Source organism: Saccostrea echinata, unplaced genomic scaffold, assembly GCF_033153115.1.
Source record: "Saccostrea echinata isolate AGI-Se365-2 ecotype Australia unplaced genomic scaffold, CSIRO_AGI_Sech_v1 ptg000016l, whole genome shotgun sequence".
NCBI classification, from domain to species: domain Eukaryota; kingdom Metazoa; phylum Mollusca; class Bivalvia; order Ostreida; family Ostreidae; genus Saccostrea; species Saccostrea echinata.
In genome coordinates, this window is record NW_026889765.1 from 5185482 (window position 1) to 5206036 (window position 20555).

At 31.9% G+C, this 20555-nt stretch overlaps 3 protein-coding genes across 3 annotated transcripts; 2 read left to right on the forward strand and 1 right to left on the reverse strand.

Moving 5' to 3' along the window:
• The first annotated feature begins 1345 nt into the window (after positions 1-1345).
• On the forward strand, positions 1346-4405 carry LOC133188755 (uncharacterized). The gene is made up of 6 exons (XM_061324242.1): positions 1346-1354; positions 1461-1560; positions 2173-2353; positions 3159-3223; positions 3816-3884; positions 4158-4405. Exons 1-6 carry the CDS (start codon positions 1346-1348, stop codon positions 4403-4405), a joined length of 672 nt encoding a protein of 223 aa, XP_061180226.1.
• Positions 4406-10185: 5780 nt separating this feature from the next.
• Positions 10186-12845, forward strand: LOC133188367 (uncharacterized). The gene is made up of 6 exons (XM_061323755.1): positions 10186-10526; positions 11118-11340; positions 11735-11898; positions 12000-12169; positions 12270-12483; positions 12593-12845. The coding sequence occupies exons 1-6, from the start codon at positions 10242-10244 to the stop codon at positions 12731-12733; spliced, it is 1197 nt and encodes a 398-aa protein (XP_061179739.1). The 5' UTR covers positions 10186-10241; the 3' UTR covers positions 12734-12845.
• On the reverse strand, positions 12764-20136 carry LOC133188368 (uncharacterized). The gene is made up of 4 exons (XM_061323757.1): positions 19520-20136; positions 19119-19201; positions 15114-15167; positions 12764-14297 (listed from the first exon to the last, which is right to left on the reverse strand). The coding sequence occupies exons 1-4, from the start codon at positions 19657-19659 to the stop codon at positions 13726-13728; spliced, it is 849 nt and encodes a 282-aa protein (XP_061179741.1). The 5' UTR covers positions 19660-20136; the 3' UTR covers positions 12764-13725.
• Positions 20137-20555: the final 419 nt, after the last annotated feature.

Consider the following 20555-nt stretch of genomic DNA (forward strand, 5'->3'; position numbering starts at 1 on the left):
ATGAACATAGATATGAGAAAGATTTCTTTCCTCTTAATTAAGGATATAAATGCATGATTTTGCATGTACAACATATACTTTGTAAAGGACCTGGTATTATTTATTATAGTGACAGAAGTGTATAATTGTAAAACAAGATACATTCATACATATGGCCACTTTATGAAGTTGAACATCTTTCAGATGAAGTTTCTGATCACTACATGGGTCATATCAATTACATTTGGTCCAAACATACGCTGCACTTTACAAGGTAGGTAAATTAAGTCTTGCAGACGCACGCGTGTTGTTCATTCGTTTGATATGAGAATGTGCACGTAAATGTGTACTGGGGGAAATATATATTTTGATATAGACAGCAAATGTACATGTATACCGTTTAAACATTTATATTTGTGTTTTACAATGATCCCTTCTTACATATATGTTTTTTTTTATTTTTGAGCAGAAAAGAAGAAAAAAAATAAATTAAAAAAAATTGTGAGTTTATCAAAAACAAAATAAAAGATGCATAATTTCTTTATATTTGTTATAAAAGATACTTTTCCTTTACATCTGTTGATTACAACAGGCAGATATGAGACCATAAAAGGGGTGTCGATTTTCGTACAAAAGAAGAAAAAAATTTCAGGAACTTGGAGGCTACATGAATTTAATCTGTTCTCAGGCATCTTAATGTAGTAAATGCTAATGTTTGTTACAATGATATCTGGGGCAAGGATGGAACTAAAACGATGACTAGGAGTTTTACATACAAATCTATAGGACAAATCTTTAAAACGCCGATGCGGAAGACCGATAAGTCACGAGTTGTCAAGCTAACATGCAATCATTCCTTTTTACATGTCAATTAATCACTTTTCACTGGATATTAATTGAATCTAAAAAGGAATACAAATTTTCACATAAAAATGTAAAGGAACTTTAGAATAATCCTCATAGTAATACGTACAAGGCTATACATTGTAAAAATATGCAATCACCATTTAAAATTGTCCAAATCATGATTTGCCGGATCAATGTAGCAAAACAAGATACACTGTAAAAAAATATATATACGTACATGTAATATATGTATTTTTCTAGATGACTATAGGATTCCTATTTTTTTAATTTTAATGCAAGTGCATATTTTATGCTGGTTCACGAATTTTCAAACCATCTCAGGTCATGGAAGTGGCAAACAAAGATCTAGAAATTCACATTTTTACATTTTCTCTTCAAAAGAATCTTTAAAATTGTTTTATCAAGAAAACTGGCCTAAATTGTCAAAATTATCGATCTGCAACCATCGCACTGAAGCGCAAAAATAATTATATATTAAGGCCCATGGAGCCTAAGTAATATGAAGAGGGTATTTAACATTTTAAAAAAAAAATGCATCATAAATGAACATATTCCCTCTCATCTTCACTATTAATACTTCAGACTTTCTATAAGGTTAATCTACATAATTTTAGAAATACAAACTAAGGAATTGTCAGGCTTTAACAAGTTTTGTAGATAAAACCAAGCACAAAGTCAACAAATACGAGGTCAAAGGCCGAACAGAAAACAGTTGTAGCTATATTATGAAGTAGCTCCGTACAGGATTCATCAAATTAATTTTAAGTAATTTTTATGAAATCTATTATTGCTATCATCACCCTTTGTCATTAAAGCGATGGTAATTACAGAAATAACAAAACAACTGGGCATTTTATAAGTCTACACAACGTTTCATACGTTGAAAACAGGAAATCTGATTGATTGTATTTTTTTTCCAAACCGGAATCGAAACAGCAAACACACTTTAATTCCTACAAAAAATAATATTAAAAGAAATTATTCAATTTATAGTAAATGTAAACAAATTTCACTCCAATATCGGGTATGTTTAATTTGCCCTGAAGAATATTTCAAATACTGAAAGGGGTTTTAAATTATGTATAATTTTGTTTATTTTTCTTTACTTCGTACATATATGAAGTCCGTCTATGAATATTTCATATATAATTTATCAACGGTTTTCGAATTTGTCATTTAACAAGGGAGAATAAACAAACACTGCAAGTTATCTCCCAGAAAAAATATTAATAATCACAAAATATCGTCACTTACATAAACCTGCACTTACCAATTATATAGAATTGGTATAAAATTTTTATTTGATCTAAACACATAATTTTGCAGTTAGGGATCCAAAATGTAGATACAATGTCCACCTTCCGGAAGCTTCATGGCACACGGCATATGATGTATGCTCTTCGAGTAACAGGACATTAGCAACTATTACATCCCTAAATGAGATGTACCTTATAGATCTAGTTCTGGAAGAGGTTGATAATTTCCTTCAAGAATATCCCAGATTCAGGTATCTTTTATCTTCAATTAGCATGAAGGATACTGAGTATACGTAATTCAAGAATGAATATTATTTCTATTGCAATTCTTCTTGGATAGCCAAGCTATTTTATATCAAATGTCATCAACAATTAATTGAAATCATAACCCTAGTTTGATATTAAGACTATAATGACGAATTATGAAATATGGATTTTAAAGAGCCTTCACAGGAGCATGGATTGAAGCTTTTATGAGGTCTTCTAACAACGAAAGCATGCTAGAAAATTGTGAGCATCTTGATTCAGAAATTCCGATTAAGATAACAGGTGTAAGTCCGGGGGATATGTTTTGTCTTTACTACAATCGAATCGAGAGGACACTTGTTACAGAAAACTGTTCAACAGCAAAAATGTTTATCTGCGAAAAAAATGATGAAGGTATGTTTCATGTTTTTTATAAAATAAAATCATGTCTCTTTAATGCAAAAGAGTAAAAAAAAATCCATGTTAAAGGTACATGTACATGTATACGATAAATCAAGATGCTGTTTTACCTCATATATATATATATATATATATATATATATATATATATATATATATATATATATATATATATATATATATATATATATATATATATATATATATCTTTTAGACCTTGGGGAATGCTTAAGAGAGTCTTCAACATCAACATTACGAAGCAAAACCCCTAATTTTTGCCCAGGCAACAAGTTTACAAGCACCAGTGTAGAAAGCTGCGAATCAGCTTGTATGAAGTTTAAGGAATTTTATACATTTATATACAAAAATGGAATGTGTCAATGTTTTAAGTATGCAGATGACTCGTCTTGTTCGATGGGACGATTTCCACCGTCTTCACTTAAGCACAGAAGTAGGTATCATAGCATTTATTTCTGTACTACAGAAATTGATCAGTATGCAATATTCTTTAAAAGTACCCTGCCTAAATATCGTTATGCAATTTTTTCAGGTAAAGTTTCTGTTAATTACCTGATTATAATTAAGGACACCTTTGGAAATAAGCTTTTGAAAAAATGATTGCCTATCCTTGGGTAATATTTATCATCTGTATGTCATGTGTTTTATATAAATATATATACGAAAATAGATCTTAATCAAGTTGCAAAGTGCTGAGATATGTTTCATAGGTGTATTATCATGGCATTTTGTGATATTTTACCTGAAAAAATTTTTTAAAGATCATAAATAACATAATGAAGTATTTCCCTCTATGAGTGAGAGCTATACATGTGTAAATCATGGACAGAAGTGTATGAATGATAGCAATATATTTATATTCTCTGTGTATAGGAATAGTGGGCTCTCCTGCTTAATATTCATATCTATGAAGCTTGAAAACTGCGAGTTCTTAGCCATTATTCAAGACTTTAAAATCAAATTACGTTTCTTATATATTCAGTGAAACAATTTTCATTTAATTTGCATATCATTATTTTGAAATTTTAGGTTTGTTCCTATTCAACGCTTTCGACTATCCGGTATCAAAGGCTAAGCCGCTCTCAAGTTGGTGTCCAGGTATATGTATATCTAAAACAAAACTCGTTCACAAATTTGATAGGGCCAAAATTACACGGCCAAAGTAACCCTGTATACAGAAATCTTTGTAATATTCTTTTGTTCTAAATTTCTTACAGTTTTAATATGTAATATCAATTGTATTATTTGCATGGAACAATTCCTTCTTGACAGTTTTTTTTTCTTTATTTGGTGCATGCTTGTGTTAAGATATGTCTTGCAACACATGATTCAATGAATGTAAACTCAGTGTATATGCATTATAATTCACAGAAGTGACCAAAGAAGTTATTCAAGAGAAAATCGCGAACATTCAGAAGAATCTGACAGTCAATCGAAAAGAAACAAGTCAGTACATTCGGACTTTGACAAGTGCCCCGGATGAGAGACGCTCTTCGAAGAACATCGGAGTCGCAGGCGCATTTGTAATTGGTGCAGTGGGTGGTCTTTTTATCCTCTCTGACTGTATCAACATTATGAAAGGAATTCAAAATAGTCGTGTACGCGCCAGCAACCAATAACACTTAAATACTGAAATCAATCTTGTTGAAAATTGATATTTTGAATTTATATTTTGTGTTGAAATTCAAATTTACTACTTTCTGTATATAAATGAACACTTACTGGGTCTTTCAAAAGAATAATATTAAAAAAAATCGGAATGTTAAATTGTAAAGAGTTTCATTAAATCTGTAAATTTACACTTAAAATTGAAAATTTTACACTTTAATTTTTTACGTTTTTCGCTTTTTCTGTCGTCATTGAAGCTTATGTAAATTTCAGTCTTTAATATGTAAAATTTACAATTTTATCTGTAGAATTTACAATTAGTCTGTAAACTTAAGAATTTATTCTGTAAAATTGACAATTTAGTCAGTAAAGAATGAGTGCACTTTAGAGTGTCATTTGGAGCCTTTTCGGCCACCCATTTTAAGCCTTAAATTAGACTATATTGCTAAATTAATCTATGATTATTGCGCATACATATGCTTTTGATATTTATACTTCGATTTTTTTTGTTAGACATATTGCTATAATTCCACACAACGTCATTGAAAAGAACATGTATAAGCCTTAAATTCCGGAAATTTGAACTGGACCACATTCGAATTTAAGGTACCCGCAAATGGGCGGAGATATTTAAATCGCATGGAAGTAGAATGTAAACATTTGCACATTATTTCCAGATTGATTCTACAGTATGAATTTAAATGGAGGAGAGAAAGATTGTGTAGTTTCATGATTCACACAAATAATAAATGATTCATGGCCATTCATATTGATCATTTTCATGATTCGTATCCAAGTGTTTGATACCTAGCACCGAATTAGATCAATCTTAAGTTTTCGTTTATGATAAAAAAAAAATTGACCCCTCTTTTTTCTTTAGCTTTATCATTTTTCGTTTTATATGCTGCATGCTTTTCAATTCAAAGACTGAATGTAATACTATGTTTTAAGAAAGATTCACATTTACATGACTTCGATGTCACACTAAATTTAATCGTAATTCACTGTACATGTAGTACGTAGAGTAATACAAACGTGTTGTGAAACAAATTATACATGTATGTAGTACTCACGGTGATACATATTTTATTATATGCATGTATAGATAAATAACATTCGGAAATGAAATATAAAATTTTAACTTAAAATTTAAGAAACAAATTATACATGTATGTAGTACTCACGGTGATACATATTTTATTATATATGCATGTATAGATAAATAATATTCGGAAATGAAATATAAAATTTTAACTTAAAACTTAAGTCGCTAGGTTAACATGAAAACTCCAAGAAATACAAACTATCTGTAATTTAAATTAACATTTTATTGACGGAACAAGTATATTTCAGATTAAAAAAAACATGGTCAACGAAAATCCTACAACGTTACTACATGTATATCGATAATCACTCGCTTATGTCTTCAATATTTCTTTCATTTCGGCAATCCAAATATTGTCAGGTATGATACTAGTGTTTAGGGATGTGTCTGTAGATGCCTGCAGACCATAATACAGAAGCGACATGAGCTAACACAGCTACATACTAATCGTGCACTTGATTTGCACTGGCAATACCAGAATTTCCTTCAAAATACTAAACGAAAAACACAATTTAGTGAAGACAAGGTAAACTTTAAGACCCTAATAAAATTTTCGCAAAATTCTTCATTATTTTGAAGTTGTTAAGGCCGGTACAAACGTTGAGATTTGTAGTTACTGTATAATACAAGTATTATATTTGTATTATAATACTTTCCTGTACACACGTTTATACGTTTTATTAGATTGTTAATAGACTTTAGGGATTTCTACGTGTTTCCCTTGCAATATTTCTCTCTCTCTCTCTCTCTCTCTCTCTCTCTCTCTCTCTCAATAATGGAAAACGAGGTTCTGTTAGCAGTATCTGTTATCGTATTATGCATTGCATTAAAACTGAAAAAAAAACACTGTAATGGAAACAGCGGCGGAACACTCGTATATGTACTTGGTGCACACAATGCATCGCTAGATGAGGTGCAAAGAGAAAAACCCAATAGTTATAAAAACTTCTTTAGAATAGATAATGCAGCATTTGAGCAACTTTTACAATTACATGTAGTTACTCCTTTTGATCTTCTTCCCATAAAATAACGAGTTTTTCGATATTTTTACTGCTAAAGTCGACCATTATTTACCACGTGCTTTTTTTGGTTATGATAAAAATAGGATGACCACAGTGTGAGTACTTTTGATTGGTTTAAAAATGAAAGGTAAGTTAAGACTTGTATTAAGAAATAGAGCATTGCCCTATTCTTAATACAGTTTTATAAGATTCGAAAAATCTTAGGATTCACTGTATTAAAAGTCTATACATAGTCAGATTTTGTACTTAAATACATATCCGTGTATACAGCCCTGAAGTCCATTGACAGACACAATGAAAGCATATCGAACAGTGGAATGTCACGTGAGTAAAGTGATTATAATATCAAACAGGTCAAAATAGGTTGACACTCGGTGACCTGTTAATTTAGTAGCTAACCCGACCGTAGTTTGGAGAAGTTTTTTTTAAAAATACATATGAGCCGCAAATTGTCCAACATTGCTCTTTGGATATGTTTAAGTTTAAATCAAAAATACACATTCTGTGCAAATGAGAAGAATGGACAAGTTGCGGCTCGATGTAAACAATGTCGTTGAAAACTGGTATGCATATGAATAACAATAGAAATGTGACAAAACTGCTAGACCCCTGTCGCAAAAACCAGTGTCGCTCGGCATTATTTAATATTTTTATTTGATATAATAAATCAAACCCTGCTCTTAAGATATTGTTTAATAATTCTGATTCAAAAAGTTTATAAATTTCGGAAATTTATTATTGGCAAAGCACCGGGATCCAACTCTCATAGCTTAAGTGCACTGATCCTTTGAACTGTAAATTTTACAATTACATTATGTAATCTGTAGCTTTTACACTTTTAATTGTACAATTTACCCTTAATCTGGAAATCGAACACTTTAATTTATTTTGCAATTTCTCATCTTAATTTGTAAAAAAAAAAAAATAAAATCTATTAGTACGTAAATTTTACACAGTGCTCTATTTTGCTATATTTAATCACTTATCAGTTTGTATTAATTTAATGGTAATATTATGTTCTGTATATATATGGTATAGAAAATTAAAGGTTGACCGGTTCATGGCTTTTAATAGTACAATCTGGAATGTTATAAACAGATTACATAAAAATTTGTTATATTATAAATTACAATGGATCTTAAATCGGGGATCAAACATTACACAACAAACTAAAGGATTGTTTTAACAAAAAAATTAAATCATCTATTTAAAAAAGCCAGTCAGTGTAAGTTATAATGATACTGTTCCATCCCCTGATTACAGAAGCGTAAAGGGCTCTACACTTGTTGTGTTATAACTTGTATATTGTCTTTTATTACATTTTCAGCAGTGAAATACTGTGATTTATTTATTGAATAAAAGTGATATTCTCTCACAGTGTGAAAGGATACCAAAGTGATATTCTCTCACAGTGTGAAAGGATATCAAAGTAAGTAAAAAATAATTTCTGGCCTGTCATAAGATAAGATAGTAACTAAACCATCTTGATAGAGAGTTAGAGACTAAAACTGCCAATTTCCTCCCAAATATGTTGCTAAAATCCATTTTTTTCAGTCTCACAATTGCTAAGCTATGACATCTCAACTGCTCAACTATGATGTCACAGCCTATGACACTGTGTTAAGAAAAGACAGAGGTAAAGGGAAATTCAAAGAAAATGTAATAAACAGAAAATTCAATGTTTTGTAGTTGGAAATGGAATTTATTTCACTCGTGAGACAGGATTTATATTATATTACACTTGTTGTGTTATAACTTGTATATTGTCTTATATTTTATTGTCTTATCAACATATAAAATGTAATTACTCCTTATTCATACATACATTTTAAATTGTATTTAGATGTTTTTACATAATTTAAGGCACCTTCTTTTATTTAATTGATTTTATTGCTAGAAGTTTTATCGACTTAAAAAAAATATTGGTTTTAAGATATTGATTGAAGCAAGATATTTAATCATATCAATATAGAAATGTCGATCTGTAAATATAAATATGTAGTTATATCGATATAAATGAATGAATATTTCCGAGAAAAAGTGAGAAAATATTGTTATAGAATTAACTTCGCGGGGCGGGAATTCTAATGAATCTTCACTTTACTCGGGATTCAGTGAAAGCTCCTGTACCTTGTATTTGCTATCGTATTCGATTATAGGCTGGTACAGATTCAAAAATATTTTTAAAAAAGTAGATGGAGAGAAATCAACAGTTAGATCATAGGCATAGTCATAGGGGGCTATATATTGTACTATATTGTACTATAAGAAGAGGGGGAGAGGCAAGGGTATCTTTGTGCCCCACCTCCAGCTTTTTTTTAAAACCTGAGCATAGTAGAGATCCGCTGATATATTCCAATAATAAAGAAGTTACCCGCAGATGGATAACTAAATCTCGGGGGGGGGGGGGGATATTTTATTTGGCTGACCCCACGCTTTCCCTCTTTTAGCTCTGTGACTAAGTTTATGCAGATTGGCTGCAAAGAAGCACACATTATTTTATATTATTTTAATTAATAAGAAGTTACATGTAGATCTGATGTGCTGATAGTCAATTTTTATGTTATATATATATTCTATCATGATTCACTGCTTATTTATTTATTTTTTTTATTTTTTTTATTTTTTTTTTTTTTTGAGTTCGGGGGGGGGGGGGGGGGGGGCACTGTGGAGATTCACTTCTATGTGGCACATCCTATGTTTACCACTGAGTGATAAAACATCAAGTACATAGCCAGTGTCACTTTTATAATATTTTACCTTCTACTTTCGGCTTCATCCACAAATAGGACAAGTACTAAATGTACTAATGAATAGAACATTGAAACGATGGGAAAGGGGGGACCTGTCCTTAATTATTTTAGTCACAGTATATTTGTTATGCATACTTTGCTAGCATATATTTTTTTATTTCAAAGAGAATTTAATGATTTTGATTTATTTATAAGAAAAAAATAATAAATTATTACTAGACATGCATATACTAGTAGATTTCATTTCTTATTAATCAGAATGATTTGATTATAATTGATATTTGCTTCAATGGGGACAATCTAACTGATCACCTCCCTCTCATTCCCTTCTTCTTTAATTTTTTTTCTCTATAACCATACTACAAATATTAAACAGTTTACACATGACACCGTGACATTGTGTATGTGCCGTCAATAAATCTGAGAGATGTGACGTTTCATTAAAATTCCCTCTCCCGCCAAGTTAATTGGAGAACTTTTCCCTTAGAAAAACTAGCATATTTATATCAATTTAACTCTTATGCATATATTTTTATTGTGTGTGCTTAAATCAATATTTTTCATATCGATATTTTTTAAGTCGATATAACTTTCAACAATAAAATCCATCACACAGAAAAGACGCTTTAAATCATAGGAAAATACCCAGATACAAAACAACATCTGAATGAAAAGAAGTAAAGAAAAAAAAACATCGTGGCGTGAATTTCTGATAACTTATAATTTGATGGTATCATCCCGTTGGGTTTAATTAAATCATATACATGTGAATAGGGACAGTATCTTAATTTCATTATTCGAGAGCGTTTTTTTTTAAAAAAAAAAACTTTTCAGCAACATCCCAAATAATTTACAGCCTTTATGACGTCACAACTGACGTGCTACTAGTAACGTCATATATAATGACCTAGGGCGCTTTCCATTAACGTTGCCTTCCCGGCGACGTCATCTGGAAACGGTGACGTTAATGGAACGGTTGGTAACGTCACAATTACCAAATATGGAGGACTACGAATTAAAACGAAGCACTCGCATATTAAAAATATTTCTGCTTCAAGTATTTGAAGACAGTGACATGAATGATTGTGACGACGATGTTACGCCAGATGTTATTCGTCGTTTATTGACAGAAAAAAGAAGCCGACAGCGTATTGCTGAATATTTTAACGTTACCGTACCAGCATACTCCCCAGATGAGTTCTCCTCACATTTTCGAATGCGTAGAGAGACTTTCGAGGAAGTCTGTAGACAGGTATGTTTTAAATTATTAATAAATAACATAAGAAAATGCACCTTTTCATAATAAGATTAGAATTTTATAACTCTGTAAATTCTTTGTTCGATATGTTATTATAATTTTAAGGACTATTCACAAAATCTTCTATGTAAAAAAAAAAAATTTAAAATTGCGCTCCTTTTAGAGTACCATAGAAGAGCAGAATTACAAGCACTACATATATTTTAAATTAACTGAATTAAAATTAAATTTTCAATATCATGTTATGTTTATTCGAATAAAGAAACGGGTTGATTTTTATGAGGATTATTTACACTTTGATTATATTTAAGTTTATACACGAACACGGCGGCGTATATTGATAAATTTAATTATTCAATTGCTGCATTTCAGTTTTGAACACGCTATAATTATGAATAAATATTTAACCCCCCCCCCCCCTAAAAAAGTGAAATGTACATATGTTATTAAAAAAAAATGAATATCCGGTTATGGAATTCGTGTATGGTTTATGTGTACAAATACGGTGGAGGGGGGGGGGGGGGGTACGCGCAAACATTATCCAATATATCATCGAAGTGTATACTCTATTTATTGAATCAACAGATACTGTCAACAGGCCACATTCCAAAAGAACAGGTTCATGGCAGAGAAATCATCGAACCTTCCAAACAAATAATGATTTCGATATGGATGCTGGCCAACATGGAAGGGTACAGGCAAATAAGTGACAGATTTAACGTCACTTATTCTTCTGTGTACAGATGCTTCATGCGGACTTGTACAGCTCTACAATGCCTGTCTGCAGAAAAAATCAAGTGGCCTACTGGTTAGTGCATTTGTGTGTGTGTGTGTGTGTAATAAAAAGTGTTCATTTATAAGCTTAATTCACTTTCAATTTTTTTAATAAGGGGGGGGGGGCCAAGCAAAAATTCCTCACAAAAATATGGCATTATTATTTAGGGGACATAATGAAAAAGCAGCTTTCTTTTCTGTAGTATATACAATATATCTAAAAATTATAACGTCTTTATACCATGATCTGCATTCATTCATATATATATATATATATATATATATATATATATATATATTATATATATTATATATATATATATATATATATATATATATATATATATATATATATATATATATATATATATATCTCATTTGAATAATTCAGTAAAAAAAAAAACAACCTGGAATTTATATCGTTACAGGTGCTAGGGCAAATGAAGTCATTGAAGGCTTTGAAAAGATCATGGGTTTCCCTCGAGTTTTAGGGGCTGTCGACGGATGCCACATACAGATAAGAGCTCCACAAGAAAAATACCATCCCATGTCTTATCTGAACAGGAAACGGGACTATTCGGTTATATTACAGGTGAACATACAATTCGGTTTAAAAATACTATAAGGCAAACAACAGCACTTCTTAATCGCCTCCATGATTCCTGTGATTTAATTCATTCATTTACTTTTTAGGCTGTATGTGATCATACTTTACGGTTCACGGACATTCTATCCGGATGGCCTGGGTCAGTACATGACGCAAGAGTCTTCAAAAATTCACCCCTTTATGAAGCCAGCTGCAGTGAAAACCTTTTTCCTGGCGATACACATATTGTTGGAGATGCAGCATATCCACTGCAAAGGTTAATAAAAATTGACATTTATTCAAAGAAATGGGCAGATTATACTTTTTTGAAAACCATGTACATCATTTATGTTCAAGTTATTTGTATTACATTTCAGTTGGGTTTTAACACCGTATAAAGATACGGGGAATCTGGCAGAGTGTCAGAAAAGATATAACTTCATACATGCCAACACTCGTCAAACGATTGAAAGAGCCTTTGGTTTGTTGAAAGGAAAATGGAGGAGGCTGAGATTCCTGGAAATGACCAAACTTGAAGATGTCCCAAGTGTTATAACAGCAGCCTGTACACTTCACAATATGTGCATAGAGGTATCCCCCCCCCCCCAAACTTTGAAAAAAAAAATTCGTGAATTTTGGCGTACGAAACACATGTAAAAATGAATCTTGCTCTTACTTGATTTCTTTTTTTTTTTTACAGAACAATGAGAATGACCTGGACATGTGCAGTGATACCAGTATCTTTCCTGATGCTCCAGCTGTGAGTGAGCCTTTGAACCAGAGTGGATCAGTAAAACGGAATGCCCTAGCCCAGTATTTCTGGTCTACCAACCGATATTAAATTCAACGAAATAAAGAAAACAATGCTAAATTTACAAATGTTTCCTTTTTTATTACAATTTAAGAAAAAAGCTTTTTATGTAACATTTACATTAAAACTTTTCCATAATCAGGATGATGCCTCCTGAAATTGTAGCTATTAAGTTAAATCCAATCCAATTTTTGGGTTGAAAAATCCTTAATTATCATCAATGAATGCATATACATACATGTATCAATGAACAACTAATAGTAGATTAACATCAATATTTACATGTGTTGACGTAAATTGAATGGACTTGTCTACACTATCAATAAACAATGGGTAATTATTGGGTAACAACTTCAATACTCACATGCCTCTAGACCATAAACTACTTACATACTAAGGTCAAAATTTCAAATTAATGTACCTACTTGAACAATAAAAAATGATTTGTTTGATGTACAACCTGTCACAAATATTATCTGTATAACAGTCCTTCGCATAATGAAAACATTAATAAATTATTTAAAGTGTGAGTTTTAAGATAATTATCAAAAGTACTTGTAACTTAAAAAGAAAAAAAAAACAAAACTATCTACCAACACACCTTGAAAAATGATGGTCAGAGTACAATATAAAAATATGGATGGCTCTTGATGCATGAAAACATAACAAAATTTTCAGTATGTCTTTGTTTTTGAATATTACACAAAATTGCATTGTTTTGAAGAAGTGAGATAAACATTCTCTTCAGGTCTAAAGACCATAAACCGAGAATATAAACTTTAGTCAAAATTTCAAACCAATATATCTTTTGAAATAATTTTGATAATGAAACAAATGAAGCAAAATATTCAACATATGTTTGAATTAAAATGTTAGACAAAATTGAAAATTTTTAAGCAAATACATTCAATAAAACTAAAAATATTAAAAAGCAAACTTTTGACTTTGATCAATTCTCAATTTATGGTCTTGGGGTCATGTATTTACTTATTTGATCTATGATATCAGAAAACACAATAAACTTATTTTTCAAGCAAAGACACTAATTTCTCCATAAGCACCAGCTTTCTTTCATTCACTCTCATCTGCTCCTCCTGAAACTTTCTCCTGTCATCCCTCACCTCAGTCAACAAATCTATCAACTCATCCTCCCTCTTACGCTTAGACACGTTCTTCACTTTCTCACACCCTACTTTAACACTCACTCTCTCATGCCCCTCCCCTTTCTCCCCCTTCTCACCACTAATAATCCTTAACCCCTTACCCACACCAACAGATACTGTTTTTAATGGCGTTATTTTTGGATCATCACCCATAACCTCCGTCATTTCTTCATAGAACTCCATGGACCGCCGTCTCTCACCAGACTTCTTATTCGCATCCTCTACTGCCTTATACTTGGCAGTAAGCTTGTTGAATTTTGATTGACACTGAAGCCAGTCACCAGTAAACCCATACTCTTCCTTCAATTTGGCTGCAATTTCTTTCCATAGAGCTTTATGGGTCTTCTTCTTTGAGGCAAACTCTGCATCCAACTCGCCTCTTAAATTGATGAGGCCTTTCGTGAGACAGTTGGTCCACGTTTGCTTTTCATCTACAAAATAGACAATTTTATAATCTCTTATAATGCGTGAAAATTAAATTCAACAAGCAAATTCAAAGAATTGTGCTCCCCCGCTTTCGGTGTCTTAGTAGATGGGATGCTGTTATTTATGTCATATCGTGTCAAATATGAACGCCCTATCATATGTCATTCTAAAGTAATCACCAAAGTTAACATTTTTGAAAATTAGGGCAAACATGATAGTCAAGGTCAAGGGGCAAAAAATCATAGCGTGCTTGGAAACTTTTTGTCACCAGTAGTGTACTTGTCAAATATGAAAGCTCCATCTCTTCTCAATCAAAATTATAAGAAAAGATAACATTTTGAAAAGTAGGTCAAACATCACTGTCAAGGTAGCTGGGTCAAAAATCACGGTATATTTAGAAAGGTTTTACCACAGGTAATACAGTGTATACATTTGTAATATGAAAGCCCTATCTTTTATCAATAGTTATGACCAAGGTCAAAGATTTTAAGACAGACGGACTAACTGACAGACGGACAGGCTGACAGACGAATGCGATTTAATGTCCCCTTGCTTTAGCGAAAGGGGGGGGGGGAGGGGACAATGATATCAGTGAGAAAGAAAATATCATATTAATAGTATATGTACTGATATAAATAGAAGAGTCCAAATTTAGTGCCTAAAACTCTGTCCCAGGGGGCATGGAATATACAATTTATTTAGGAAGCTGTATGTTTTCTTTTTAAATATGGAATCCATTAAGTTTTCATTCTGTACAAACAGATTTCAAAAGCATTTTTCAAAATTTTATCTAACAGATTGTACAACAAGAAATGATGTACCTTGCACAGGTGTGGCAGGAGAAATTTCTGTGACAGTTGTTTCATTTTCTTCCCCTATTGATACAAAAAATATTTATTAGAAATTTATATGCTATCTAATAAAAATGCAATCTATTCTGATCATTTCATTCAACTTTCAATGGCATACATGTTTGTTAATTAATTATTGAATTATTAGGAATTCATATAATGAATACATGGCAAAATTTTATAATTCAGTAATTGGTAAACAACACATGTATCAATTATTGTGCACACTTTTGGCATGAGTTACTTTTTTTTTTTTTAATAAATTGAGAATATATTCTCTGAACACTTATTTAGAATTGCAAAACAATGTATATTAAGGACAAATAACACAAACAAACTTTTTTCAGAAATCAGCAATATTTCTCATAGATTAATATTCAAATAGGTAACCTGAATGATATTCCCTGGGTAAAGTGGAAGAATTTTGTAAGATTTTGTCACAATGTCAAAAATACCTGCAAAATTTTGTATAGAGTTTCATAGAAAACGATACAAAGTTGCTTACACATGTATAAGCACCAAAGAAAACTTACAATTTCTTTATATTTTAGGGATTGATTATTTATGTTATTTCCATTCATAATCAGTCAAAAAATATATATGACTGTCGTCATGAGAAAAGGGCCCTTAAGGTCAAAATTTCACAAAATGACTTTTTGGTAAATTTTGATAGCCTGACTCTTTCTGAATGCAAAAATACATTACCTTTAAAAATACCTTATTTTTTCACTATTTTATTATCATTTTAGTAAGGCGCATCAAAACAACGTTGACGTTATTCCATGAAGACGTAATGACGTCGCGAGCGTAAAATTGGGTTTTAAAATAAACTTAATAATACGTATAAACTCTAGCCGTAATTTGATTTCTTCTTCCAAGTTACTAGTTTGTCAATATAAACCCTGAAGTTGCCTTTGATCTAACATGTTTACAATTCTAGAGGCAGATCCAGTTACATGGATTTGGAAGGAGGGAGGGGGGGGGGGCTAGACAGGCTCTAGAAAAGGATTATGTTCATTCGAAAATAAAATGCATGTACTGTACAATTCCATACTAGGCATTCTATTCTAGCTCAATTAAAGAATATATAAAGCACTTGTACATTAAAATATAAAAAAAATCTACACAGATCTGGAGTAAGGGAAGATCCAACCCAAACAAAACCTCGCGTATTCTCTGTATCAGACATGAATTCTAATGGACAAAATATCACGTCATGATATGTAAAATTGTTTCCAAAACGGTTTATCCGTAGTACGTGAAAATCATATATTAAAATATTTGTTTTCTATTTAAAATTCCAAGCGCATTTTCTTTTGTATACGCTGAAAAAAAAAATTAAATTTTCATTGTTCACACAATTTTGTTTCTGCGCCTGCCTTAGTTACTGATGGAGTAGACACAGAAAATATAGAGGCACAAAATCAGGTCTTAGGATTGTCTCATAAAAGTTTAGCCCCTGTATGAAAATTGATACGTTTATCAACTTATTTCTCTTTACAAGTAAATCATATGTTATCAAAAGCTGCTATAAATGCCTCTGTCCTTTATTTTCTTTCTTTCTTTACCTATGCTATCTTTAATCATTACTGTGAAATTTCAAATCTTTTCCTCTTCTTGACGTTACTAACATTTGTACACAACAAATCAAACATTTGTAAAAAGGGCCGCTACTGTAATCTCAAAATGAAGTTTCTGTAATAAACGTTTCTAAATGCGATCATATATTAATTCTAATTCTTACCTGCCGAACATAGAAAAAATTGTCGGCAATCACCTGTAATGTTTTAGCTAATAAACGCTGAAAGGTGTGCGCGTGTGCGTGCGTATTTTTGATCCATTTCTTAATTTCATTTATTCACAAAAATTAAATTCTTCCTTACATATTTCACAAGCATCAAAATTTTAAAAGAAGAAACAACAGAATTTATTAAACCTCATTATAATTGTTCTATATAAGCGTTATCTGATTGGTTTCAGACAGCCAAGTGACAAGGCCATAAATTTTTATATATCCCTGTCATCGTCATGCTTTTTGTCAACAAATTCCACTCGGGAAATATGATTTTTCTTCACTGAATAAATTCTCATATTTCTCAGATGAAATAAAAGTAGAATGCATGCTAGGAATTCATCGTTTGCAATTTTTTGAGCTGGCAAATGAAATATAGTAGTACACAGAAAGAAACAAATATAAAGCTATATTTTCAATAGTTCTTCTTGTAACTCTCCGGTTGTCTATTCTAATTTCTTCGTGCAGATCAACGAGCTACAGACCAGCAGCTACAAAGTTGTATGTGAAAACTCGTCTCCCTTTTCGCGCAAAACATTACCGGTTCTCTTAATTTTTTTTTTTATTTTTCCAATGATGTAGATTTCTTGATCAAAGGCAGATCCAGCGCCGGGCGTGCGCCCCCCCCCCCCCCCCCGTTTGAAATTTTTTTAAAAAAAATTTGTTTGTGTTATCCTAAAATCAAGGGAAAAAACAACTCTTCTTTGTTAGAATTCGTCAGTTTCCGGGGGATATTCGCCCCCGGACCCCAGCAGGGCCTTGCTCTGCACCCGCTGGAGGCTTCAATGCAGCCCCCAGAGCCCCTGCCTTCTTCTGCGCCTCCTGTTATGAAATTTCTGGATCTGCCGCTGTTGATTGTCTTTGTTGAGCTTGCGGTTGATGCTAAAATTGACAATTTGAGAATTTTTATATCATTTTGAATGACACCCACGACCACTTAAGCTTGTTACTAGTACTTTTTCTATTTCCAAAGGTTGTCGTCATATCGCCATTTATCCGAAGTAAATTTCTTGAAAACTAATCTATGGTTTCTTCTGTTTCAAACATTTTTTCAAGAATAAAACTACTATCGAAGTGACTGTTGTTTACTTACTCGATTTCAAAACTTACATATTTACTAAAGACATACGCAAATCACTTTTCTTTGATCCTTACAGTATAATCAAAGGGGAGAGGGACCCCCCCCCACCCCCAAATTTTTCCCGGAGAATATTCTCATACTGATAATTATTTATGAAAAGGCCTTTTGCCGCATACACACCCCTTCCATTGTTGTGATAGGAACATCAAATTTCCCATATTACAGTACCTATACCTTTGGAGACTTTTTTGGTTTGTTAATTATACCCCCCCCCCTCCCATCTCAACTTGGAAAACGACGCCACACACTTGAACTGATCTTACTGTGCTTATTGATATGATGAGCAATGGAATAAAAATAAAATATGTCATAACATTATTACAATATATTTTTCCAAATGAAAGAAGCATTTTACTTTTAAACAACGCATACATGTATATGTGCATTGAGTGCCCCCCCCCCCCTCTCTCCCTCTGAAAAAAATATAAATGTATGTACTAACTACCCATCAGTACTAAGACTAATTAATACATCAATGTATAAGTCGAATATAAGCATTTTCAAATAGCTCAGTCAAAAAAAGAAAAAAAATATATACATACTAGTATATATCTGTAGCCTTGCTTCATATATAGACGTCGCTTTTAATCGCTCTATCTGATAATGCGTTCAACATAACGTTTGGATTATGTTATACAGAATATTTACACAGAAACCTGAATAAATACATGTACTAAATGGTAAAAATGTTATTTATTAAAATTTTCCGCTTCAAAATTCGTATGATTCTATTTTTTCACACCAGGAAATCCAGGTTTTTTTTTTTCATTTTATCTACACGTGTATTTCTACAAAAACGCAGTCAACAAAATTTACTTCCGTGACTTTGACGTCGTTTTCTGAGCATTGTGACGTCAAAAGATAAGGGCCCTTTTCTCATGACGGCAGTCATATATATATCAATCCATGCATCAAATTCTTGTTTGTGGTATGTACCCTTAAGTCAATTAACATGACTCTTAAATCATAAATTAAAAGAATAATTTTGAGGCATTACACCAAAATCCTTCCCGCATGTATAAAGATTTCTTTACTTAGTTACCATGTGCAATTGCCACAGTGCTTGTTGCAGCTTTATGCATCGACTGACAAGCAGCCCCCTGACCATGATAAGGTTCTTCTTCCCTGCAAATATTTTGAAAACTAGAGTGGTATTAAAAAATTTTGAACCTTCTAAATTCTGGTTATCCGTAGCAGTGTTTATTTCTTATCATTCTTATTGCTGCACAAAATTTCATATCTTAAATAAAACATCAATGAAAATCTGCATACTAATGACAACATATACAAAATAATTAAAATTTAATTTAATATATTATGATTATTTTATTTTACAATGTGAACATACCTTTTCCATTTGAAGTGTGTGAACTTTTACTTACTTTGTACTTACAGTTATTGTGAAAAAAAATGTTAACTCGTCAAGACTTTAACGTAAAATACCTATACACAGTAGCCATGTTATCCTTAAGAATAAGGGGTTGTACTGGCGAATTTACTGGACAGTTATGTTGATTAAAGTGAGCTAACGAAAGAAATAACGAGTTGCATCCAGGACAATGCAGTAGCTCCAGAGACGCCATCGTCAACAAACAGATAAAATGTAAAAGACAAGATCTTCTTAATCCAGACAGGTGATATGACGCAATAAGCAGTCAAATATGACGTAAAAAGGTGGGAATACTTACCATGCGTTTTGCGTTTACTTACCAAAGGATATAAATAAACAACCGTTTACTCTATATGTGGAGAAAATTCGGGGTGGTTGTACTTTACAGGTTGAATTTAAAAAAATCATATATAATTAACTATGAAACGGATACTTATCTTGAAATGTGTTGGTAGGTGTTCTCCAGAACTAATTTTTATGCATTGATGTTGTTATTGAGCATATTATGACCCATCTTAGGAAAAATCGCCGTTTTGTAGTATCTGTAAATCTCTTCTTGATGACTCGACGCCATATTGTTTCCTAATCGGCAATGGTAAAATACGTGACCGCAATTGCCAGCCGGCAACGCGCGTTCCATTATCCGACGTCGACGGCAACACCGGCAAATCCGGCGTTGCCTGTTTAATGGAAAGCGCCCCTAGTCATAGTAAAAACCACTAAGTTTTTCCAGATATTTATATCAGATCATGTATATAATTGACTCTTTTTCACATTTAGCGTTTTAATGAACAATAGACTGATTTTCTAGCAAATTTTGTGAAATCTATAATTTTTTTATTATTACATGAATTGAATGTAAACAATTGATCCACAAATTAGTGATTATTTGATCCATCAAAATTTAAATATAAAATTAAATTTCGAATTGGCCACAGCCACGAACAACAACGATAATAAACATGAAGATTTGTATTGGCAATATCTATATCTATGGGAAGTATAAAAGTTGTTCTTGACTGTGGCCACATCTAACTTTGGGAAAATCTGTCGAAAAAAACTGCATATTTTAACGTTTTCATGAAACCG

Excerpts from the sequence above, each read along its gene's own strand:
- LOC133188755 (XM_061324242.1), top strand. Across the intron at positions 2,354-3,158 it reads CAAGAATATCCCAGATTCAG|TATGCAGATGACTCGTCTTG; the intron begins GTATCTTTTATC and ends CAATGTTTTAAG. Across the intron at positions 3,224-3,815 it reads TCACTTAAGCACAGAAGTAG|GTTTGTTCCTATTCAACGCT; the intron begins GTATCATAGCAT and ends TTGAAATTTTAG.
- LOC133188368 (XM_061323757.1), bottom strand. The coding sequence starts at position 19,659 with ATGGCGTCTCTGGAGCTACTGCATTGTCCTGGATGCAACTCGTTATTT. Across the intron at positions 15,168-19,118 it reads CACTGTGGCAATTGCACATG|GGGAAGAAAATGAAACAACT; the intron begins GTAACTAAGTAA and ends TTGTATCAATAG. Across the intron at positions 14,298-15,113 it reads TCCTGCCACACCTGTGCAAG|ATGAAAAGCAAACGTGGACC; the intron begins GTACATCATTTC and ends TCTATTTTGTAG.
- LOC133188367 (XM_061323755.1), top strand. The coding sequence starts at position 10,242 with ATGGAACGGTTGGTAACGTCACAATTACCAAATATGGAGGACTACGAA. Across the intron at positions 10,527-11,117 it reads TCGAGGAAGTCTGTAGACAG|ATACTGTCAACAGGCCACAT; the intron begins GTATGTTTTAAA and ends TTGAATCAACAG. Across the intron at positions 12,484-12,592 it reads TTCACAATATGTGCATAGAG|AACAATGAGAATGACCTGGA; the intron begins GTATCCCCCCCC and ends TTTTTTTTACAG.